This window comes from Mchenga conophoros, linkage group LG10, assembly GCF_057382185.1.
Source record: "Mchenga conophoros isolate Kocher_MC1m ecotype Shallow Benthic linkage group LG10, M_conophoros_male_GT1.1, whole genome shotgun sequence".
Classification (NCBI taxonomy): domain Eukaryota; kingdom Metazoa; phylum Chordata; class Actinopteri; order Cichliformes; family Cichlidae; genus Mchenga; species Mchenga conophoros.
This window is the reverse complement of record NC_140535.1, coordinates 21,328,565-21,349,765: the sequence shown is the minus strand read 5'-3', so window position 1 is coordinate 21,349,765 and position 21,201 is coordinate 21,328,565. Positions and strand designations below refer to the sequence as shown.

Sequence of the window (21,201 nt, the reverse complement as noted above, 5' to 3'; positions counted from 1 at the left end):
TCATTGTGTCATCTCGCAGGCTCATTTGAGTCGTGAGTATGGGTCTGTGTTTGTGCGCGACTTCTTGAACATATGTGCCTTAAACAGCTGTGTGTTGTAACTGTAAAGACCCAGTTCCAACAAACTGAATATGTACTGAGAATAATGTATTGTGTGTTCTAATGTCCATTGACACGAGCAGCTGCTTTTAAATAAAGCAGATGAATTGAGAATTGAAGTTTTTGTGACTCAGTAGCCCAATAGTGAGAGTTTTAGCCACGTTTGGGCTTGATAAAATAATGCTTTATGTATTGATTATGGATATGTTTATGGTTTAAACAGCCACTACCTCAGTATTGTATTTAGATCAGCTCAGCAAGTGAGAGATCTTTGGCACTGGAACCTTTCTGAATGTTTCGTCCCGCTACTTTTGATCAGTTATGTTTGAGCAGGCTTTGGTTGAGTGCAACTAAATAGCCCATGTGAACAGACATGGGCCAACGCAATATCTACCAACAGATAAAGTCTGGCAGCAGTTCAGCTTTTTATAGATAATCTGAATTATCTTCTAACGAATAGCAGCAGGTAAAGCACAAACAGTTTCATTAAGGGAAACCCTTTCCGATTATCTGCACAGTCGTCAGTGTACTGGAGCTGCACACAGGTGTAAGCTTTAATAGATGGCTGTGAGGCAACATAAATATAACTCTGTAATAACAGTCAGTAGAGTTATGGTTCAATTAAAATGAGTGAGCTCCACAATAAATCTGTGGCAGTGAATTTAATACCAAAAATTCTGTCACGTGTAAGTGAAAAGAAGAGAAACAAAGCAGAAAGGCTCCGATATTACACGTAATGCCAGATGTTGTTGATTCTCTATTGCAGGACAACTTTCTTTATTTTATTTTATTTTATTTTATTTTAGTTTATTAGTGTTGTGATGCAGACATCTTCCTCCTGAGATGCAGACAGAAATGTATTTTATTCTGCTGATGTCAAATTTTGAATGACTTCTAATAATATTTTTGGACAACTCACGTCATTGCTGTGTCTGTGTCGTCTCCAGGTGTGGCAAATTCCAGATCACGCTTTGACCCGCCCCCTGTCAGACCCGGTGGTGGTCTTGGAGGGACACTCCAAACGAGTCGGCATTGTCAGCTGGCACCCCACCGCACGCAACATACTACTCACTGCAGGCAGGACACAGAAACACACAAACCTCCAGTGTCCTCTTATGTTTTCATGACATCCTTCATATCTTTTTTTGGGCCCCCTATGTGACAGTAAATTACAACAAAACCTGAATAGGATGTCTATCTGTGTTTCGACTCCATCACCCTCCAGGCAGTGACAACCTGATAATTATCTGGAACGTGGGGACAGGTGAACCCCTCATCTCCATGGACGACCATCCAGACCTCATCTACAGCGTCAGCTGGAACCGTAACGGCAGCTTGTTTTGCACCACCTGTAAGGATCGACGTCTGCGTGTCTGTGATCCCCGCAAAAGAGAAGTGGTGGCGGTGCGTGAGTAGAAATTACAGATGGCTCGTCTTGGCAAAAAGGCTTTCCCACCGCTTTGGAGGAATTTTGGCTCATTTGTTTTTGCATAATTGTTTTAATTCAACCACATTGGAGGGGCTGAATAGCCTGTTTAAGCTCATGTGAAAGCACAGCAAATTGTTGAGGTCCTGAGGCAGCAAAGCAGCCCCAGACCATCACACTACCACCACCGTGTTTGACTGTTGGTGTTAGTGTTCTTTTCATCAAAGGCTGTGTTAGTTTCATGTGAGACAAATATGCAAAAAACTAAGAAATCATGTAAAAAGTATACTGTTTCACAGTATAAACTAATATAATGCAGAAGCTGTCTCAAAATATATTATTGGTATATATTATTATAAATAATTAGCACAATTATTCTGGTGACTATATTTTTATTTTTCTTATTGTTCAAGAATATATTAGCTCCATATAATTACTTGACTTCAGGAAACAGTGAAACACAAACTTTCATTAAACAGGCACAGAGACAGAAAATAAGGATTAACTTGAAATCTTTAGCTCTTACATTGTTGTAGTTATGTTACTAATGTCTGTTTCTCTGCTGACCAACAGGAACGTCTGGCTCCACATGAGGGCATCAGGCCAATGAGAGCAATCTTCACCAGAGATGGAAACATCTTCACTACAGGATTCACCAGGATGAGTCAGAGAGAGCTCGGCCTCTGGGACCCGGTAACAAATGACTACATTTCACAGAGTGGCTGTAAAAATATACACACTATAATATGAATCTACACAGAAACCTGTCAGTTTTCCTCACAGCTTGTTATTGTCCACAGACAAATTTTGAGGAACCTATTGCACTTTTGGAGTTGGACACAAGTAATGGAGTATTGTTACCTTATTACGATCCAGATGCAAATATGGTCTACCTCTGTGGAAAGGTACGGACATATAACTGTGACTTATTTTTACACTTAATTGTAGATGTATTATCAGCCTTAATGCTAACACAGTCACACTTGTTTTTACACTTGTTCATGTGTGTGTGTTTAGGGGGACAGCAGTGTCCGGTACTTTGAAATCACAGAGGAACCACCGTATGTTCACTACCTCAACACCTTCAGCAGCAAGGAGCCCCAGAGAGGGATGGGCTTCATGCCCAAAAGAGGTGTTGATGTCAGCAAATGTGAGATTGCCAGGTAAGATGCTGATCTTGCAGTGATTTCAACTTGAGTGCAACTTAACCGTGTAAGAAGGTGAATGAGCCAGCTGTGGTTCAGCTGGAGGTTGACTGGGTTGTATCCTTGGGCAAGATACTAGCCTAAAGTTACCCCTAATGCATCCACTGGAGTGTCAGTGTCATCATGAGGTCAACACACTTAGGTATATAAAACCAAAAACTAAATTCTTTTAGGAATTATATTTAAAAATGCCTTAAGTGCTCAGGTAGACTAGAAAATAACTGTATAAGTACCAGACCACTATAAAGTTTGCTATAAAAGTTTCAGCTTCTCCAGCGTCCCTACAGTTGCTGTTGTCTCTGCAAACTGCTTTGCAACCCACCTCCATCTCAGCTTCTCCTTTTTGGGCCTTTTTACTTTGTCTTTAGTATTTTGGTAATGCCTGCGCTCGTGTGCTCGCAGATTGAAATAGTAATCTTTGGTCCTGTTTGAAATCTAGTTTTTGAAAATCAATATCACAAGATGTCAAAGAATAAATAGTCACACGACTATATTTGGGCATATCTGCAGCAGCGATTCACAGCCCTTTTCATGTTTTAGTGATTCCACTGATTTAATGGATGTGTTGCCATTTTAGCCTTCAGATAAATGAAACAAATATGCAGTAGTTATTACATCAGTTATTATTGCAGACAATTTGGTCCATTAATTTTCTACTTAGCACAAGTGTTCATATTGGAAATTTCCATTTTGTTCACCTTAAAAGCTTCACCACTGAATGCTTTGTATTCTCTAAACACTGCTAAATGCTCATGAACCATAAACTCTCTGACATGGACATTTCTAAATATCAGAAATGATAGTTTATGTCTTTGCAGAAAGCTGCAAAAGTAGTCCTTTTTCCATATAGTTCTCATATACATCTCCATATGTGATAAACAATTATGTGACTTACTGATTGCAGGTGAGATTGATTATTCAGTTCTTATAGACAGACATTTAAAAATACGTACAACGACAACTGTGATAACTTGTGGCCGTGTCCTCTTTTCTCATCTTATCAGGTTGTATAAGCTGCTTGACAAGAAATGTGAGCCCATCACAATGACAGTGCCCAGAAAAGTAAGCCTGACTCACCCTTCCATTATGGTCTTCATGCTCTGCTGTGTTTGACTTTGACAATGGTGCAAGATGAAGATATCAGTCTTATACTTTATCGAAACAGAAATCCTGGACTTGTCACACCACACTTCTATCTGGCTCCTTAAAACTCAAACACGAATCAACCTTTGTCGCTGCAGTTTCATTTGAATACAGTTCAGCTGAATGGAAAACCATTAATGTTTACATCCTGCCACGAGCACCTTGTGAGGCTTCCTTCTGCACAGTGATTGGTTCTTAGCTGTAGTTTAGTGCAACGAAAGGCTTCTTCGACACACTGCTCCCAGTGTTTGTGGATTGTTTCTGATGCTATCCAGTGGAGGACAAATACACATGTTTGATATTAGGGATGAACTTGCAGCTTTACTTTTTACTTCACACAAACGTCTCTGTTGTCCCCTTGATCTTCCCTGTTGCACAGTCGGACCTCTTTCAAGATGATCTGTACCCAGACACAGCAGGACCCGAGCCCGCCATGGAACCCGAGGAGTGGCTTGATGGCCGAGATGAAGATCCCATCCTGGTGTCCATGAGGCAGGGCTACGTGCCGCCGAAGAGCAGAGAGCTCAAAGTGGTGAAGAAGAACGTCCTGGACTCCAGACCCACCACCCGACGCAGCATGTCCACTTTGGACACCAACAGCCTGCCGGTAAGCCCACTTCCTGCACCTCCTGCACATGAACTATTTTCAACATTAATTTAGCTGTATAAGATGACTCCTCTCTACTAATCTGCATTCACATTATAGGCTCCCAAAGCCTGGATGTATTTTTATACATCTTATGTATAACCATGTACAGCACAGTTGAATGATTTCTTAGTCCTGTAATCTGACTGTTGGTAAAAAAAAAAAAGAAAGAAAGAAAGAAAGAAAAGAAAACAACAACAATAACAAAAAGTGACTCTGTTTCAACCCTTTTCTGTTTTCTTTTCTCTTGTAATTCCATCTGCCCACAACCTTTTTTGTTCAAAGCTTTCACCTGTTTTCATTGATTTCCTCTAGTCCTAGTCATCTTCCTTAACCTATTCTTCAAACATTTTCCTTAATTTCACCTTCTTATCACAGTCTTTTTTCCTTTCTGTTTCCCTTTTATCCTTCTGCACACTTGTCTCCCCTCTTCTCCTTTCCAGCCTCAGCTGCTTGAGAGGTTACTGGAAGAGATTCAGAATCTGAAGGCCACAGTGTTGTCTCAGGAGAAGAGAATCTGTGACCTGGAGAATAAGCTTTCCCAGTACACCAATGGCAGTGCCTGATGTGCATGTAAACATGGTCTGAAGAACTGGTCTGAATATTATTGACGAGGATTCACTCTTGTGAATGCTTATGAATGTGTACAAGTGACCATTCGACAGATTTGAGGAAATTGCATCTGTACCCCTTTCGATGGTTGATTCTATAAAATCTTTATCCCGGTTTTACCTTTCATTCTACTGCAGGATATTTTTTGGGATAGTCACAATTTTACAGCGAAAAGGACGGAGGTGATGTTTGTGTGAAGGCACTGTAAGTTTGAGAGTGTAAGTTGGGTTAAAGGGATAAAAAAAAGGTTTCTATTAGAGAAAAAAGAAAATGTAGAAAACAGATTTAAAAAAAATGCAAGCGCAAGACTTTTATAATTTGCTTCTATAAAAAATACAGGCCCGCTTCAAACCTGCCCACACATCCTCCCACTGCATGTGGAGTCACGGGTCTCGAAGTTAAGAAGAAACATTAACAGAGACATTTCCCCTCAAATCAGGATCTGGATTGATTAATACAGTCTTCACATAGAGTGAATTAAGATCATTCCTCAGCTGGCTTAAGCTGCCTGTTCTGATTCAGCTGCAGAAATTAAAACAACCTTTCTTAAGGTCAGGAAAAAAGTTAAAAACATGAAAAGCACAAATAAACATTACTTTAGAAGATCCTTTTTTGAAGCTTGAATTCACGTTCATTCTTTTATTTGTGTTTGCTGTGCTACGCACATGCTAAGACCATCACATGCCGTATTACAGAGCTAGTTCATGTCAAACGACAGAACTCATAGTATTTATGGGGATTTGTTTCCTGTTTCCTACACAAAACACGTGCTGACCTGTGATCGTTGTGCACTCATGTCGAGGGCCTCGTGACCTCACCAAAACTAAATCAGTTTAGAAAGTTAATGCAGGAGACCCTCGAAGCGGCGTGAGAGTGTGCACGGGCTGGCTTGGAATCGGGATGCTGCAGTGGACATGCTCGCACCATCACTAAACACTCACAAAAAGCCACACAAACAAACAAGGACACATTTCAGCATTTCAACCCCCTGTGTCGCAGATGACCAGTTTATTTAAATAATGCTCAGAAAAATTTTCAATATGTAAATAGTGATAAAAGGAAACAGGAGAAGAAAATGTAGCAAAATGTGAAAAGAGAAACGTTTTGTTGTGTAAAGGTTATACATTAGACACATTATGACAACAATAAAAAGTGGGTTTTTTTTTTACTGCTTGACTTGTTCATTTCTTGTTGCCCCATTTCCACCATTAACATTTTTTTTAAATTTCCATCCAAAGAGCTTCCAAAACACCTGTTTTTACCTTTTTTTAAACTCTCACAAACTGTGAAAATGTGGAAACTGAGCAGTACAAATTAGAGCATGATAAATTAAGAAGAGCATTAGCTTCATAACAGATAGACAGAATTAAATACGTCAAGTTTCAATCAAAAATCAGTTCCCATATTAGCTGAGAAATCAGTGGTTTAAGATATGAAGCTGTATGTATGATCAAAATCCCCCCAAAAAGACATAACATGGATGAATAATGTTTTTATGCGTAATTATGGAAATATATACAGTACTGTAAACGTCTTGAGCCACTGACTCATTTCATAATATTTTGCTATGAAAACGAACTATGTGTCAACATAACACAGCCTGAACTGGTAAAATGGTAAATGGCATGTATTTGTATAGCACTTTACTAGACCCTAAGGACTCTCTTAGGCAGGCTTTCTGCTAATTCCTTTAAGTAGTCTTCAGGAACAGTTCTGCAGACTTCTGGAAAGACATTCAATGCTCTTCTTTGGATGTTGGCTGCCTTTTGTTCCGTTTTCTGCGAACAGGATCCCAAAATGCTTCAATAATGTTCAGGTCTGGTCTCCGGGGAGGCCAATTCATGATTGCTGTCTTTTTCTGTTGTGTTATTCTTTCCATCTCAGTTAATTCTCGTAGCTCAACTTGCTGGTGCACAACTTGACAAACTGTGATATCTCTGGCATTTTTTTTTGTAGATTTGGCTAAAAAAGTGAGATCAAATTCTGTGTTTTTGCAAAAGGTTGTGTTGTAATAAAGGGTTTTAAATTCTTTGATAGGATGTCTGCTTTGAGCTAGCTGCCTTTCTTATGTTTCATTGACTCATAGGTCAGTGTAAACTGACCAGAAAGAACATTATTATGAAAATGATCAGGTACATGGACTGGACTGGACTGAAAAAGAGTGAAAAGGCACCCAATGTCCGAAGAAAAACTTCAGAACGTCTGGAGAAGTATTGATCAGGACTACTTGATACAAGTGAAATAGAAGAAAGTAAGCAGATTTTAAAGAAATTAGAGGTGGCATAATGGTTGTGCACAGTGCTGTAATATATTTCAAGGCATCAGTTTTTGTAAGTGCCTCCATACCACAGTAGCCAATATACTAGTAGTAGTTAAATGTCAAAAATAGAACTGATATAACTTATACATATATATTGACATACATAAATTATAGCTGTACCACACTGACATGGAGTCACTGGATGCCCATTTTTGTCAGAATGTGGAGTCCCACAATCACAATGCTGAGACAAAATAAGGGCGACCAAGTGAGCTTTGTGGCTTCAGAGACAGGAGATATTGTACCTTGCCTTCCGCTGTAGGAGCAGGTGGCTACATTACCCACGCGATCCACAACCTCTATCTCCATGTCAGGTGAACAGCAGGATGCGCTGTAGTACACCAGTGTTATGTTCTCATTGCTTGAATCCAGGGTGGTGTTTATGGTCCCGTTTCCTTGCTTGAGGGTGACAAGATCAACGCCCGTCCCATCAGCTCCATCAGTCACCCGGCTAGAGACCTCCCACATCCTCATGCTGCAGTTAACAGAGCAGTTGGTCTGCAGGCTGAGCTGCTCACACACTGGTGCCTTGAAATCGGTCACCTAAAAGGGGAAGGAAAATGCATGAAGTCAGCAAAAAGCCTGAATCTAAAGGAACTGCAACTTCCTCAATATTTGCTCTATAGAAATGTGTTTCTTTGTTACTTATGATTGGCTTAAAGTGATTTTAGTTGGTGCACAGCAGGTTAGCTAAGCATAAAAAAACCTTCAGGCCTGTAGTTTAACGAACAGAGATGATAAAATTTATTACAATTGACTTTTTTTTCCCAACAATTCTTTTTATTAATGATTTTTCATGAAATACCCAAAAAGGGGTAATGGAAAAGAAAATTATCCCTCCTTCATGGAGGGAAGCAATGATTTCCATTATACCAAAAGAAGGAAAAGATAAATTAGAATGTAGCAACTATCGCCCAATCAGGCCAGGGACAACATCAGAAAGGTTTTGCACATATTGCGGCAAGTTGACAAACAAAAATTAGAGACCTTAGTGTTAAGCTTAGATGCCGAGAAGGCATTTGACTCAGTGAGATGGTCCTTTTTATACAAAGTGCTTGAGAAGTTTAATTTTGATACATCTATAATTGATATTATCTCAGAGTTATACAACAAACCAACAGCTAAAATCAAAATCAATGGGGACCTCACCGAATAATTTATATTGGAACGAGGGACACGACAGGGTTGCTGCATTTCACCGCTGCTTTTTGCTTTGTTTATAGAACCACTAAGTCAGTGGATTAGGCAGAATCAGCATATAACAGGAGTACGAATGCCAGGAGGGGAACAGAAATTAGCATTATTTGATGACAACTTACTTTTAACATTAACCTGTCCCTCACAGGCACTCCCCCATCTCATGGAAGCACTATCACAGTATGGTTCTTTATCGGGATATAAGGTCAATATAAATAAAACGCAGGTATTAACTTTAAACTATGAACCACCAGTTGAAATTAAGAATCGTTATAAATGGAAATGGGATGCAGATAGCATTATGTATTTAGGGGTGGTAATACATCGTGACTTCACCAAAATGTTCAATGTCAACTATGCCCCTCTAAATGAATCTATAAAATCAGATATACAAAGATGGAACGCTATTCCATTTCTGGACCTACACTCCAGGATTGAATCAATCAGATTAAATATTCTTCCCCGACTGCTGTATTTGTTTCAGTCTCTACCGATTGCCATACCACAAAAACAGTTTGCGGCATGGGATAGAACATTGTCAAAATACATCTGGAATGGGAAAAAAGCTAGAGTTAAATATAAAACGCTCCAATTAAAGAAAGAAAAGGGAGGTCGTGGGCTTCCCTGTCTACGAGAATATTATTGTGCAGCTCAGTTAAGACCGCTGATTTGTCTCTGTTGTCCAAACTACACCGCCGGATGGAAAGATGTTGAAGGAACAATAGTAAAAGAAATACCAGTTTCAGCTTTAATATCGGACATAAACTTGCAGAATAAAATACATATGGCAGATAAACCTATACTACAAATAAGGATATCTGCTTGGAAAGAAGTAATAAAAATTGGTGGTTTGGAAAATGCCTCTAAGGTTTTAAGATGGTGTGCATATGATTCAGATTTTACTCCAAATCAATATGATAATAGATTCAAAAACTGGATTTCAAAAGGAATAACTAATTATTATTCATTTGTCTATAAGGGTGCATTTCAAAGCTTTGAATCTTTAAGGAGTAAACATGACTTGGGATCAGATGATTTTTTTAGATATCTACAGATCAGAAATTATTTTAATCAAAACTTAAAAGTGAACCTAAACGAATTACAATTTGTAGAAACATTCTTATTACTAATCAAATCTGAAGTGCAAAGTAAAATTATTTCTAAATTATATAACAGCATCCAGCGGTGTAAAAACGACAGCACTCTGTATATTAAAGCGAAGTGGGAATAGGAGGGTAATTTGACAATTACAGAGAAGTGTTGGGCTCACGCATGCAAGATACAGTGGGCTACCACTGGGTCTAATGTTTGGCGTGAATTTTGCTGGAAAAGCATTATGAGATTTTTCATTACCCCTGCTCAACAAAGATATCGAGGAATTGGTGATAAATGTTGGAGATGTGGGGGAGACGGAGCGAACCATTTCCACATCTTTTGGGACTGTAAAGTTATTCGCCAGTATTGGTCTCTAATCCATGATCATTTACAAAATGTTTTTTCATTTGTTTTTCCTTCAACTTTTGAGACCATATTTTTGTGCAATGCACCAGTGGATAAACTGAATTCCAATGACAGAAGACTCCTGTATATCCTTCTGGCCGCAAGTAAAAAGCCTCTTACGAGAAGATGGCTTAAGCCTGAACCACCAATGATAGAAGACTGGATACATTCTGTACAAGAGATCTATACGATGGAAAAAATGTCATTTTCTCTTAAACTTCAGAGAGATACCTTCTACGGAATATGGTCTAAATGGACAGACTATGTTAAGCATATGAGGTGTGATTTTGTATATGATGTTACAACCCTGAGTACTACGTAAACCTTCCTGCCCTGCTGCCTCCTAACCCTAGTTTTTTTTTCTCTCTTCTTCTTTTCTTTTCTCTTCTTTTTTTGTCTTCTTTATTTTTCAATTATAAGTTAAAATGTGACAGCAAAGAAAGTGTAAAAAGGTAAACTACTGCTATGTTCAACAGCTGTCCCAATAAAAGAGATAATAATAAAAAAAAGAAATACCCAAAAAGCTTAAAACAAAAAGTTTACAGTTATAGTATTACCGTGTTAAGAACGGAGAAGCGCAACACAATGTAGTTACTGTCTGTGCCCCCAGGAGCCTCGGCCTCAATGGCCAGGGTGACATCAGTTCCAGATGTGGTATTCAGAGGTGCTGAGAGGGTCACTGTGCCATTATTAGTGATTCCAGGCTCCAGGAACATACTGGTTGGAAATGTAGAGTCGAACCCTCTGCTGTTGGTGGATCGAATTGTGAAGTTTCCACCTGTTCCACTCGTCATCAGAGTGAAGGGCACAGAAAATAGCGTTCCGGGTACTATGATGGTCTCTGGATTAGCCTTTACAAAGAGAGAGTACATTTATAGAGATACTTATTTGAGCTGCTGCATGTTTTTCCATGTTTGATTTGATGCTTTTGTGTCACAAAACAAGTCGTGGATTGCAGCTCACATTTATCGTCAGATTTGATGATCTGAAGTTGGTTGGTGACTGTCTCTGGAAGAGTATTAAAGCCTTGGAGGTGAAACTATCAGCTTGTCCCTTCACCTGCACCTCAAAGTCCTCTGATGGAAACTTGTCAACCAGAACCAAGATGCTTGCATTGCTCTGCGGCACCAAGACTCCTTTAATCACCTCTGACCCAGATGATCCAACCAGAGTGACTTCTGTCACCGTGGCAGTGTCACTCCCCGTTAAAGACATCAACAGGCTACCATTGCCACCTTTCAAGAAAAAGTCAATTCATTACGTCTAATGTTTTAATGGTATGTTATATCTGCAGATCACCAAGTCTTAACAGTTGCCTTTACCAGCACTGGGACGTGTCGCCAGGGTATCAAATCCTCCAAAAGGGCCCTGTGACACCACCACTAAGTCAAAGAAGAAGTCGATAGGACTCTGACCTAAAAATGATGAGGGGGTAAAAAAAAAAAAAAAACGAAAAAAGTCAAATATATGGAGGGCCTGGAGACTAATGGCAATGGAAATAATGCATTTCATGAACTGATAATTCTGAATACGACAAATACTTACAAATAACATAATATCTAAATAAATTCTAACTATTATATGATTAAAATAAAATTAAAGACTTTTTTTTTTTATTCTAAATGATATATAAATCGGGCAGCACGGTGGCACGGTGGTTAGCACTGTTGCCGCACAGCAAGAAGGTCCTGAGTTCAATTCCACCATCAGGCCGGGGTCTTTCTGTGTGGAGTTTGCATGTTCTCCCCATGTTTGCGCGGGTACTCCGGCTTCCTCCCACCGTCCAAAGACATGCAGCTTGTGGGGATAGGTTAATTGGATAATCCAAATTGCCACTAGGTGTGAATGTGCGAGTGAATGTGAGAGCGAATGGTTGTTTGTCCCTGTGTGTTGGCCCTGCGACAGACTGGCGACCTGTCCAGGGTGTACCCCGCCTCTCGCCCCATGACAGCTGGGATAGGCTCCAGCGCCCCTGGAAAGGATAAGCGGAAGCGAATGGATGGATATATAAATCCATAAAAAAGAGGTTCAAATAGGATGGATTTATGGAAAAACTAAACACTAACAATAATAAAGAGTTTGAATTAAAACTTCAAAAAACCTTTTTAATAATTTAAAAATGAAATCTAAAGCATAGTGAATAGATTCAAGAACCAGGAATTAAGAATACAGAATTTTGTTTTTATTCAGACTTTTAAAAATATAGTTCCTTTTCCTCTTTCTATTTCCACTTCCTGTTGGTGTTTGAATATGTTGAGTCATTAGCATTTCCATTTAGCCTTTAAGACAACGAAAATAAATCCTCACAGACTACTTACGTTTTTCTAGGCTGCCCAAAGACCTGTGCTGCCAAGGAAACTTTTTAAATAAGTATGAGATCTTTCATGAGGCTATTTTGCCTTCATATTCACTCTCTCAACATTTCTGGCAAAGAATTTTAAGGAACACAGCAGTGAAATGGATCCTCACAGAGTATCCACTGGTGGAGAGACGCATCTTCTGCTCTTCGCCCGATAATGTGTTAAAGCTAACATGCTAACATTGCTAACGCTAGCAGCCCTTCATGCTCCACTAATCTAGTAGCAACATACAAAATTTACAGGAATTTGGACTCTAAGCCATGAGATTATTTTAGTTTTGGAAAGACTTTTAAGCTTGTAAGCTTAAAGTTTAGCTTGTAAAATAATCTAATATTTTTTCTGAATTACTTATTTTTATACATCAACTGGTAAAACAATATTAATTTAGCATAGAATAAACTAATTACAGCAGAACACGAACATGCTAAATTTAAAGCTTGATAGTGTAGTTAGATTAGTATCTTAAGTTAGCTTATATAACAGCCGGGCAGCATGATGGTACTGTGGCCACCTCATAGCAGACGGTTCTAGGTTTGAACCACTGGTAAAGGAGTCTTCATCCATATACATGGATGGAAATTAGCACCAAGCGAATGTCTGTGCTTGAATGTAGCAGTTTTCATAGTGTAAAAGTGTAATCTTTTGACCTATACAACACATGGACCACTGGAATTTCATTGTCATTGCCAGTACTTTGTTTTATGTGAAATCAAAAAGCCCTTAAAGAACTTTTTAAATAATAGAATTGGCTTAGTTCTAGTGAATCAATAGCAAAACCATTTCTGGTTTTCTGTTGTTCAAATATACATACAATAGATTCTCTGCATTGCTCTACTCTGGCTGATAAAATCTAAGTATTTTAGATTTTTTTCCTTTCATTCATTAACAAAATATGAGATACATGAAGATGCCATGTTACTGACATGCTAACTGTAATAATGCAGGTATGTCTAACCTGTATTGTTACTGTGAGCATTCCCTGCACATGTGCTGGCATCATAGCAAGTGTGCTAGAAATGTTCACCATCTCCTAGGATATAGCATTATTAGTCAAATAACAAAATAAATTCATGTTTTTACACAAAACACAGCTACAGGATGTGAACACTAATAACAGTGCAATTATAGTTTGGAAACAAAGGGAGAAACATTCACTTTTAACAACGTTTCCACTCAGGTGAGAGGTAACTGAACTGAACTTGGCTCAGACAGGACAGGACATGCCAATCATATTTTAAGAGATCCTTTTAGGGGTTGTCATAGCTCACCCGGTTGAGCCAGTTACTTATGATACAGAAGATGATGCAAGTGTTTGGTTTTAGACCCATCTAAAACTGCTTGCATGTTATCCCCCTACCTTTCTGCTTTCCTATCTACAACGCCAGACATCAAATAGATGCAAACTCTATTCGTTTTTATTAAAAACTTTGTTGTAATGGTAATTTAGTACATCCATTCTGACAGCTTATTAGTTCATTCAAACCTATACCTCAAGGCCCCAGGGATAAGAAACAAAAGTATCGACTGACAGTCTCACCTATGACCTTCAGAGTGTAGGGGTTACTTGACACCATTCTCATTTCCCATTTTCCAGTTTGTTTTTTTAGCTGCAGGGACCAGAAGTTTCCCACAGACTGGGATGTAATGATCAGTGACCCCATTGTGTCACTGCTATCCTGAGATTCACCTGTTAGAACACAGATAGAAAACAGACTATTTTTAGGAATTTATTATTAAATGATAATTTTTTTAACATCAAAAATTAGGGTTACTGCATTTAGTAGTTTTAAACATCTTTATCAATATTTATGTAACAAAACAGCATTTATCACCATGATAAATGCTGTTTTGTTCAAAAATGAGGCAAAATCTGAATTTGACTACTGTGTAAACAGAATGTAGGGGACAGTATAGACTGCCACTGCTTTGTTGGGCAGGCTCAGAAATGACGTCATGACCGACGAATAGTAAAAACTCTTTTTTATTTCAGTCAACAACAACAACAACAAGTTGACTGAAATAAAAAATTTCAATTCAATTTTTCCACAGTCCTTCAGAATAGCATACCTGTGGGGCTAATGAGAGTAAAAGTGATGGATTCCCCAGTAATGTAAACTGTAGGATTTGTTACCGAGTCATCAATCATAAAAGTGAAGCTTTCAGCCTTTCCTGGGTTCCTGGCTGCTTGAAGAAGGGTCACCTGGAACATTACAGTAAGCACTTACATTAAAGAGCTGAAATCTTTGAAATGACAAATCCAGCCAGTAGTGAGATGTTTGTGAAATTACCAGAGAGGCGTTGGAGGACTCCTTTATGATGGCTGTGGCCTGAGGAAGTTGACTCTTTGTGATTTCGATAGCTTGGCCTCCTGAAGCCTGAGCCAGATCTCTGTACAGCTGAGCGTCAGCTTCTGCTATCCTATTGGATGGAGCACGCCGCTTCCGACTGTTGACTGATGATGTGTCAGTTATCATAAAATTGACCTGAGAAGAAAAAAAGGTGTATGAAAACAAGCTTAACCAAATCATAAAGCCTTTACAAACAATTAGACTGAGTTAAAAAAAAGAAAGAAGGTAAAATACGACCATTACACTACTTTATTTATACATCTGCTTGTAGCAAAACATGCCCATCCCTGTTTCAATGACGTTTAAAAATGTAATCATCATTAAGATAAGTGTGTTATATTCTTAAACTACTACATACCACCGACTGGGTCCTCTCTATGAGTGCGATCACTGTGCTCTTCAGGTTTTTGTCTTTAGCGGCTGCGTCCGTGAAGAGGAAGATCTCAGAATTTGATGGAGCAGCGCTTAAAGCCAGCTGTGTGAGGAAAACCGCTTTGAATAATAGTTTTAGGTAAAACAACAAACATGCATCGAGCTTTTAAAATTACAGAACATATATCACTTCACCTGAAGCCCTGAGAGACTCATCTCCGGTGGATCTCCTCCACCGGTGGCTACAAGAGAATCAATCGCATTCTGGAAAACTGCTGAGTTTGTTGTCTTTGTCAGTGGTCCGAAGCCTGTTTGATGACATGAGTCAAAGTCAATATATATACTACTATTGTCCATTGTCACCTTATGAATTGGACAGAACAGTAACATTTCAGAACATTCAGAAAAGAAATTCGTAGCATCTCAGAGATCCTACCTGGATCATTAAATGGTACAAGAATGTACAGCGAGGGCTCATTGGCTGTTCCCACATCACGGTTGATTATAGTGGAAGTGACATTTTTCACTGTTGCAATGTCATCTTTCATGCTGCTTGTGGTGTCGATGACAAAACAAAGAGCCTTACTGGATCCTTTAAAGAGACCCATCATCCTGGGGGAAGGAGATGGAGAGAGATAAATGATAAAATGAACTTCTGCACCACAATGAACTGAAACACACAGAGCGTTTGTACCGCAAGAATGGTCTGTCACCAGCAGCCCCCCGAATGTCCTCTAGAAGCTCACTTGTTGCAGCTATTGCAATGTTTGCAGCTTGAGTGTGGAGATACCCATGGCTGGAACTCTCTTTGTCTTTGTTGATCCCACCTATAGGCTCGATCTTACTTGTCTGATCAACTGCCCCTCCATGACTGCATTTTCCTGTTCAGCAAATATTGCGAGAGAGGAATGATGAATACTTAAACACAGCTCTTTTTCCTTTTAACTTGTGTATTTAAGGGCTTGTTTCACTGAAGCTGACTTCCTCTTTTGTCTTGGTAAGCTTTTGGCCTGTCTGCTTAGTATATGATTTTTGTTCTTCCCCAGTCTCATTTCTTTAATAAGTCTCAGCTGTTTCCACTCCCCCTGAACACCCTAATTTATTATTGCTGTCTCAGCTTCTTCTTTGCCAGAGTGTCTGTTCACCTATCCCTTGTGGCTACCACCACCAGTGTTAATTACCCAGTTTAGGTTCTGTAAGTTGGAGTTCTTAATTTTATTTTCTGTTTTTTGTTTGTATTCTGGTCTCAGTAAAATGGTGTGTTTTCTCTGTAACTCCTCCTCCCTGTGAATCTGCTTTTGGATCCTCACATTTAACACATGATAATAAAAAAAAAGGGTTGTTATGCAATGTGCGACTTGGTTCATGAACTGGAATTACTTTTACACCATTGCTTTGGTGTCTCTGCAGCAGTTAGAAAAAGTTTTTCAGTTGATTTATCTGATGGATCCTTTGAGGACATACAGTAAGCTGTGTGTCAGTTGGATGTGCAGTACTCTGACTCAGTGTGATAAACTCTAAAGCAACAACTGAAGGCCAGGATGAATAATATTCCTTTTGTCCATAAGAGGAGGGGGTGGAAAATCTCAGAGTGAACGGCTGCTGTTTATTTCAAATCATCCTCAAGAAACTGTGATTGTGTTTTACTGACACTGTGATTTTGGATGAGACAGGTTTTAAAGGCACTTTTTTTGTTTCATATTTTAACTTAAGTAACGTGTACTAATGAAATACTATTTAAAGGATACTTTTTTATGTTATTTCACAAGGATGTTGGTTTATCTCTCATGTGCAAGAACCAATAACTAAAGTCTGTTTTTTCCATTCAAAAACTCACACAATCTGAAGAGCAGAGTGATGGCTGCTGTCGGTGATATTTTATTGGATCATAATGGTGCAATCGTATTTGCCCATTTAAATACAGCTATTTTTAAATACTGCTTTGACTCTTTATAAACTGAGTATAGTTTACAGTATGCTGACATCATTTAAATGAGTTTTTTCATTCACTCATGATAAACCGTCCTGTCCTGTAAGTATGAATAATTTGAACCGGTCAGTACGTCAGGTGGACGAGAATTTAGCGAAACTGCAAGAAGTGTCACATTTGTCTTTTCAAAGTGCCAGTGAAAGGACAAATGTGGCTTTGACCTTGAGGACATTGTGCATGCAATTAATGACCAATACTGGAGGAGGAGGAGCAATTTTTGTGAATTGTGGACCAATGATGAGACATGCATCGCCACAGCATGAGCTCACTGATCGTTTAGCCAGATGAGCTGATAAAACTTCAAAGTAATTGTAACTGTCAAGACAAATGTGGGTTAAAAAGCCATTAAAAAGTGCTGTAACTGCAATTTCAAATGCAGTGAAGTGGGATTAGAAGAATAAGTAATAGTAGAGTTAAAATAGATTTTAGTATGTAGGTTTTAGGTAAATCTCAGGAAAATCAGTGACATGTGAAGCCTCTTCTGAGTGTGGGAAAACAATGATGGTTTTGTAGAAGAGCGAAGCCCTTACCCTTTGGTTTCAATGCAAATACAGGCGTGAGACTAAAGTATCCAGATGTCAGGATCTTCTCCGCTATGATATCCTCCAAAATGTTGTTGCTGCAGTTGTTGCCGTCACAGCTGCGGCAGGTCGCCCTGCTCCTAGCTGGGAACATGTAAATCAGCATTTAAATTATGGCCTTGTTTTTTAAATCTTTCTACTCTGAGATTGAATGATAGTTTTATCTGTATAATCTGTATGTCAGTACGGGCATCTCATCATACTATCTCTTTACCTGCTATGTTACCAATGCTGGCGCCAGATTTGATTAGATTGGAGTTGGGGCTTTTTTCTCCCAGTTCTACCCAGTTGCTGTGACTGTAGAAATCCTCCAAGCGATGAAAAAAAATAGGGTTATTATTTTACTCTGTTTTTGTTTGGTTTTTTGTTGTTGTTTTTAAACAGCAGTAAGTAATGATAAATACCTGCAAAGGATGCAGAATTTCTCCCAAGTTCTGCCTCGCTGCCTCATAATTCTCCAGCTTGTTGCTTGCTTTGACCGCCTGTATTCCCTCTATGATGATTTTCTTTCCTTGAACAAACATCTCATCATCAAAGTGGAAGCTGGCATTCAAGGCATAGCGGATGTCCACACGCACATTCCTGTATATGATGTGCAGAATGGACCGAACGAAAGTTTTAGATGACTGAGGTGCACCACAGGCCGTAGCAACACCCTGTATGGTGAAAGGCTGTGCCTAAACACACAAAGGAAATCATGTTGACATTACTGTTTTAAAAATCCTTGTTTCTGTTCATTTAACTTCAATGATTTGAGTTCTTACAGGGAAAATGAAGTCTGTCCCTTCAGCCTTAGCAAATGCTCGGCACACCTGCACAGTCACATTAAACAGGGCCTGCAGAGTGATGTCCAGGTGAGTCAGAGAACTGCCTGGCAGAATGTCAAAACCCAGAGCTCCAGTGCAAAGAAGCGAGAGCAACAATGCAGACGGCCACACAGACTTCATTGCTCCACCTGTCACACAACATGAAGTGGCAACATAAACATGTAATTACAGGCGTATGATGCATACAGGTTAAAAGTAAATATTTTTGGATATGCTGATTTTTAGGAATCACAACTGTCACCATCAATCTCATCAACCTGAGCATTTATTAGAATAAATGCTGAATTGTACATCTCAAACTGTACAGTAGGATTAAACAACAATGAGAACAAAGTCACAGCGATCCTCTGAAGCACTTGTCTATTTTAATAAGAAGAAAAGAAGGAATCTTTTAATCCTTTAATGCCCAGTGTATCATATTTAAAACATGAGTTTTTTGAGACTTCTACATCGTCAGTGTGCGTTTTTTTTTTTGTTCGTTTTTATCATATTTTTCACAAATATGATAAGAATCCATCCGTCCATCCATCTTCATCCGCTTTATCCAGACCTCCCTCTCCCCAGCCACCTCCCCCAGCTTATCCGGTGGAACACCAAGGCGTTCCCAGGCTAGCCGAGAGATATAATCTCTCCAGCGTGTCCTGGATCGGCCCCGGGGCCTCCTCCCAGTGGAACATGCGAACCGTTCCAGTGCGAGCTGGAGGCCTTCACCCGATGAAGCCAACAGAACCACATCATCCGCGAAAAGCAGAGATGAGATTCTGAGGCCACCGAAGCGAAAGCCCTCCGCCACTTGGCTGCGCCTAGAAATCCTGTCCATAAAAATTATGAACAGAATCGGTGACAAAGGGCAGCCCTGGCGGAGCCCATCACCCACCGGGAACGAGTCCGACTTATTGCCGGCAATGCGAACCAAGCTCTTGCAACGGTTGTACAGGGATCGAATGGCCCGTAGCAATGGGCCAGACACCCCATACTCCCGCAGCACCTCCCACAGGACACCCTGAGGGCCACGGTCGAATGCCTTCTCCAAGTCCACAAAACACATGTAGACTGGTTGGGCAAACTCCCATGCACCTTCAAGTATCCTTGAAAGGATAGAGAGCTGGTCCAGTGTTCCGCGACCAGGACGAAAACCGCATTGTTCCTCCTGTATCCGAGGTTCGACTAGCGGACGAACTCTCCTTTCCAGCACCCTGGCATTGTCACGGACCCAGCTCTGGAGGACTCGGGGTCCGTGAGCAGTTTTGACTCACCTCCCGTTGATATTGTTGTTATTATTATTTTGGTGATGTGTGTGTTTTTCTGCACTGTGCTGTGTTAGTCTGTGTCCCACTCATATGTATAGGCAGGGTATGGGTGTGTATGTCTGCGGGTGTGGCTGGAGGATGGAGCTCAGCCACCTGCAGGCCTGAGGGGTGTGGCCCTGCGGAAGGACTGGCCACACCTGAAGTTCATGCCACACCTGTTGGTGATCAGGGCTCGTCGGGGGAGCTACTTAGGAGAGAGTTGGAGCTCCCACCGGCGCGGGATCATTAAGCTAAGACTCCAAGTCAGTGTGTAGCATTAGGAAGTGCGGATCTTGTGTGTGTGCGCGCGCGGGTTCAGTGTTTAACGGCTGCTTCTGTATTGTCCTGCAGGTGAAACGAGGGACCAGAAGGGCAGCACGCACAGGCTGTGCAGTAACACAACAGCGGGGAACACGAGCACGAGCACAGACGTCGGAGGGAAGCACGCACATGGGGTTCGAGGGAGCAACGGGGAGTTATTGTGTTTACAGCTTTCCACTGTAAATAAAGAGCACTGTTTGCATCGCAGAGTCTGCGTTTTGGGTCCTCCTTTCCCCACATCCCCACGGTCTGCCCTCCAGACCGTGACAGGCATAGACTTTCCCAGGGAGGCTGAGGAGTGTGATCCCCCTGTAGTTGGAACACACCCTCCGGTCCCCCTTCTTAAAGATGGGGACCACCACCCCGGTCTGCCAGTCCACAGGTACTGCCCCTGATCTCCACGCAACATTGTAGAGGCGTGTCAACCAGGACAGCCCTACAACGTCCAGAGCCTTCAGGAACTCGGGGCGGACCTCATCAACACCAGGGGCTCTGCCACCAAGGAGTTGTTTAACTGCCTCAGTGACCTCGCCTCCGGAAATTGACGGGTCATTCCCCTCATCCCCAGACTCTGCTTCCTCCTCGGAAGACGTGTATGATAAGAATTTTTTTTTAATTGTCAGAGGTTGTCTAAACACAAATGAGAACTTTCTGGCAATTATTTTAGTTAAAGCGTTAAGTTCTCAATATACTATTCTGGCAATAAACTATTTTTATTGAATTCTCTTTAAATTCAATTCTATATAAATGTTGAAATTAAAGCAGTAATTCAAATAGTTAAACTCTGACTCAAACACTCAAAAATGCCAAATTATTCTAAAATGTTATAATAAATCAATAATAATAACACCATCTCAGAAATACTTCTGCCACATTTTTATGCTGCTACAACAGCTACTAAAATCAAGCCTCTATCTTTCAGATGTTTCGCCAACAATGAGTTAAAGGATTACTGACCTTGTTGCT

The 21,201-nt window shown here is 40.2% G+C and overlaps 2 protein-coding genes across 4 annotated transcripts in view; one reads left to right on the top strand and one right to left on the bottom strand.

The window, feature by feature from the left end:
* Positions 1 to 6,298, top strand: part of coro6 (coronin 6) — a 14,200-nt gene extending 7,902 nt beyond the window's left edge. For 2 of the 3 annotated variants that reach the window (XM_085289267.1, XM_085289265.1), the window contains exons 4-11: positions 1,046 to 1,175; positions 1,324 to 1,502; positions 2,098 to 2,217; positions 2,325 to 2,429; positions 2,542 to 2,687; positions 3,734 to 3,791; positions 4,252 to 4,479; positions 4,962 to 6,298. In XM_085289267.1, the coding sequence (XP_085145393.1) occupies positions 1,046 to 1,175; positions 1,324 to 1,502; positions 2,098 to 2,217; positions 2,325 to 2,429; positions 2,542 to 2,687; positions 3,734 to 3,791; positions 4,252 to 4,479; positions 4,962 to 5,084 (1,089 nt within the window). In that variant the 3' untranslated portion in view covers positions 5,085 to 6,298. The other variant, XM_085289266.1, reaches the window with a different exon arrangement.
* On the bottom strand, positions 6,292 to 21,201 carry LOC146565853 (von Willebrand factor A domain-containing protein 7-like). The gene is made up of 16 exons (XM_085289264.1): positions 21,193 to 21,201; positions 18,563 to 18,753; positions 18,203 to 18,475; positions 18,013 to 18,106; positions 17,748 to 17,882; positions 15,922 to 16,108; positions 15,664 to 15,839; positions 15,423 to 15,535; positions 15,214 to 15,330; positions 14,796 to 14,990; positions 14,575 to 14,707; positions 14,045 to 14,194; positions 11,470 to 11,562; positions 11,111 to 11,382; positions 10,705 to 10,998; positions 6,292 to 7,993 (listed from the first exon to the last, which is right to left on the bottom strand). The coding sequence occupies exons 2-16, from the start codon at positions 18,743 to 18,745 to the stop codon at positions 7,586 to 7,588; spliced, it is 2,823 nt and encodes a 940-aa protein (XP_085145390.1). The 5' UTR covers positions 18,746 to 18,753; positions 21,193 to 21,201; the 3' UTR covers positions 6,292 to 7,585.

Bases quoted from the DNA above. Each gene is read 5' to 3' on its own strand.
- LOC146565853 (XM_085289264.1), bottom strand. From the start codon at position 18,745: ATGAAGTCTGTGTGGCCGTCTGCATTGTTGCTCTCGCTTCTTTGCACT. The intron at 16,109-17,747 runs GTAAGGGCTTCG...TTTGCTGAACAG, and splicing joins ATTTGCATTGAAACCAAAGG to GAAAATGCAGTCATGGAGGG. The intron at 14,708-14,795 runs GTAATTTCACAA...GTAATGTTCCAG, and splicing joins AGTCCTCCAACGCCTCTCTG to GTGACCCTTCTTCAAGCAGC.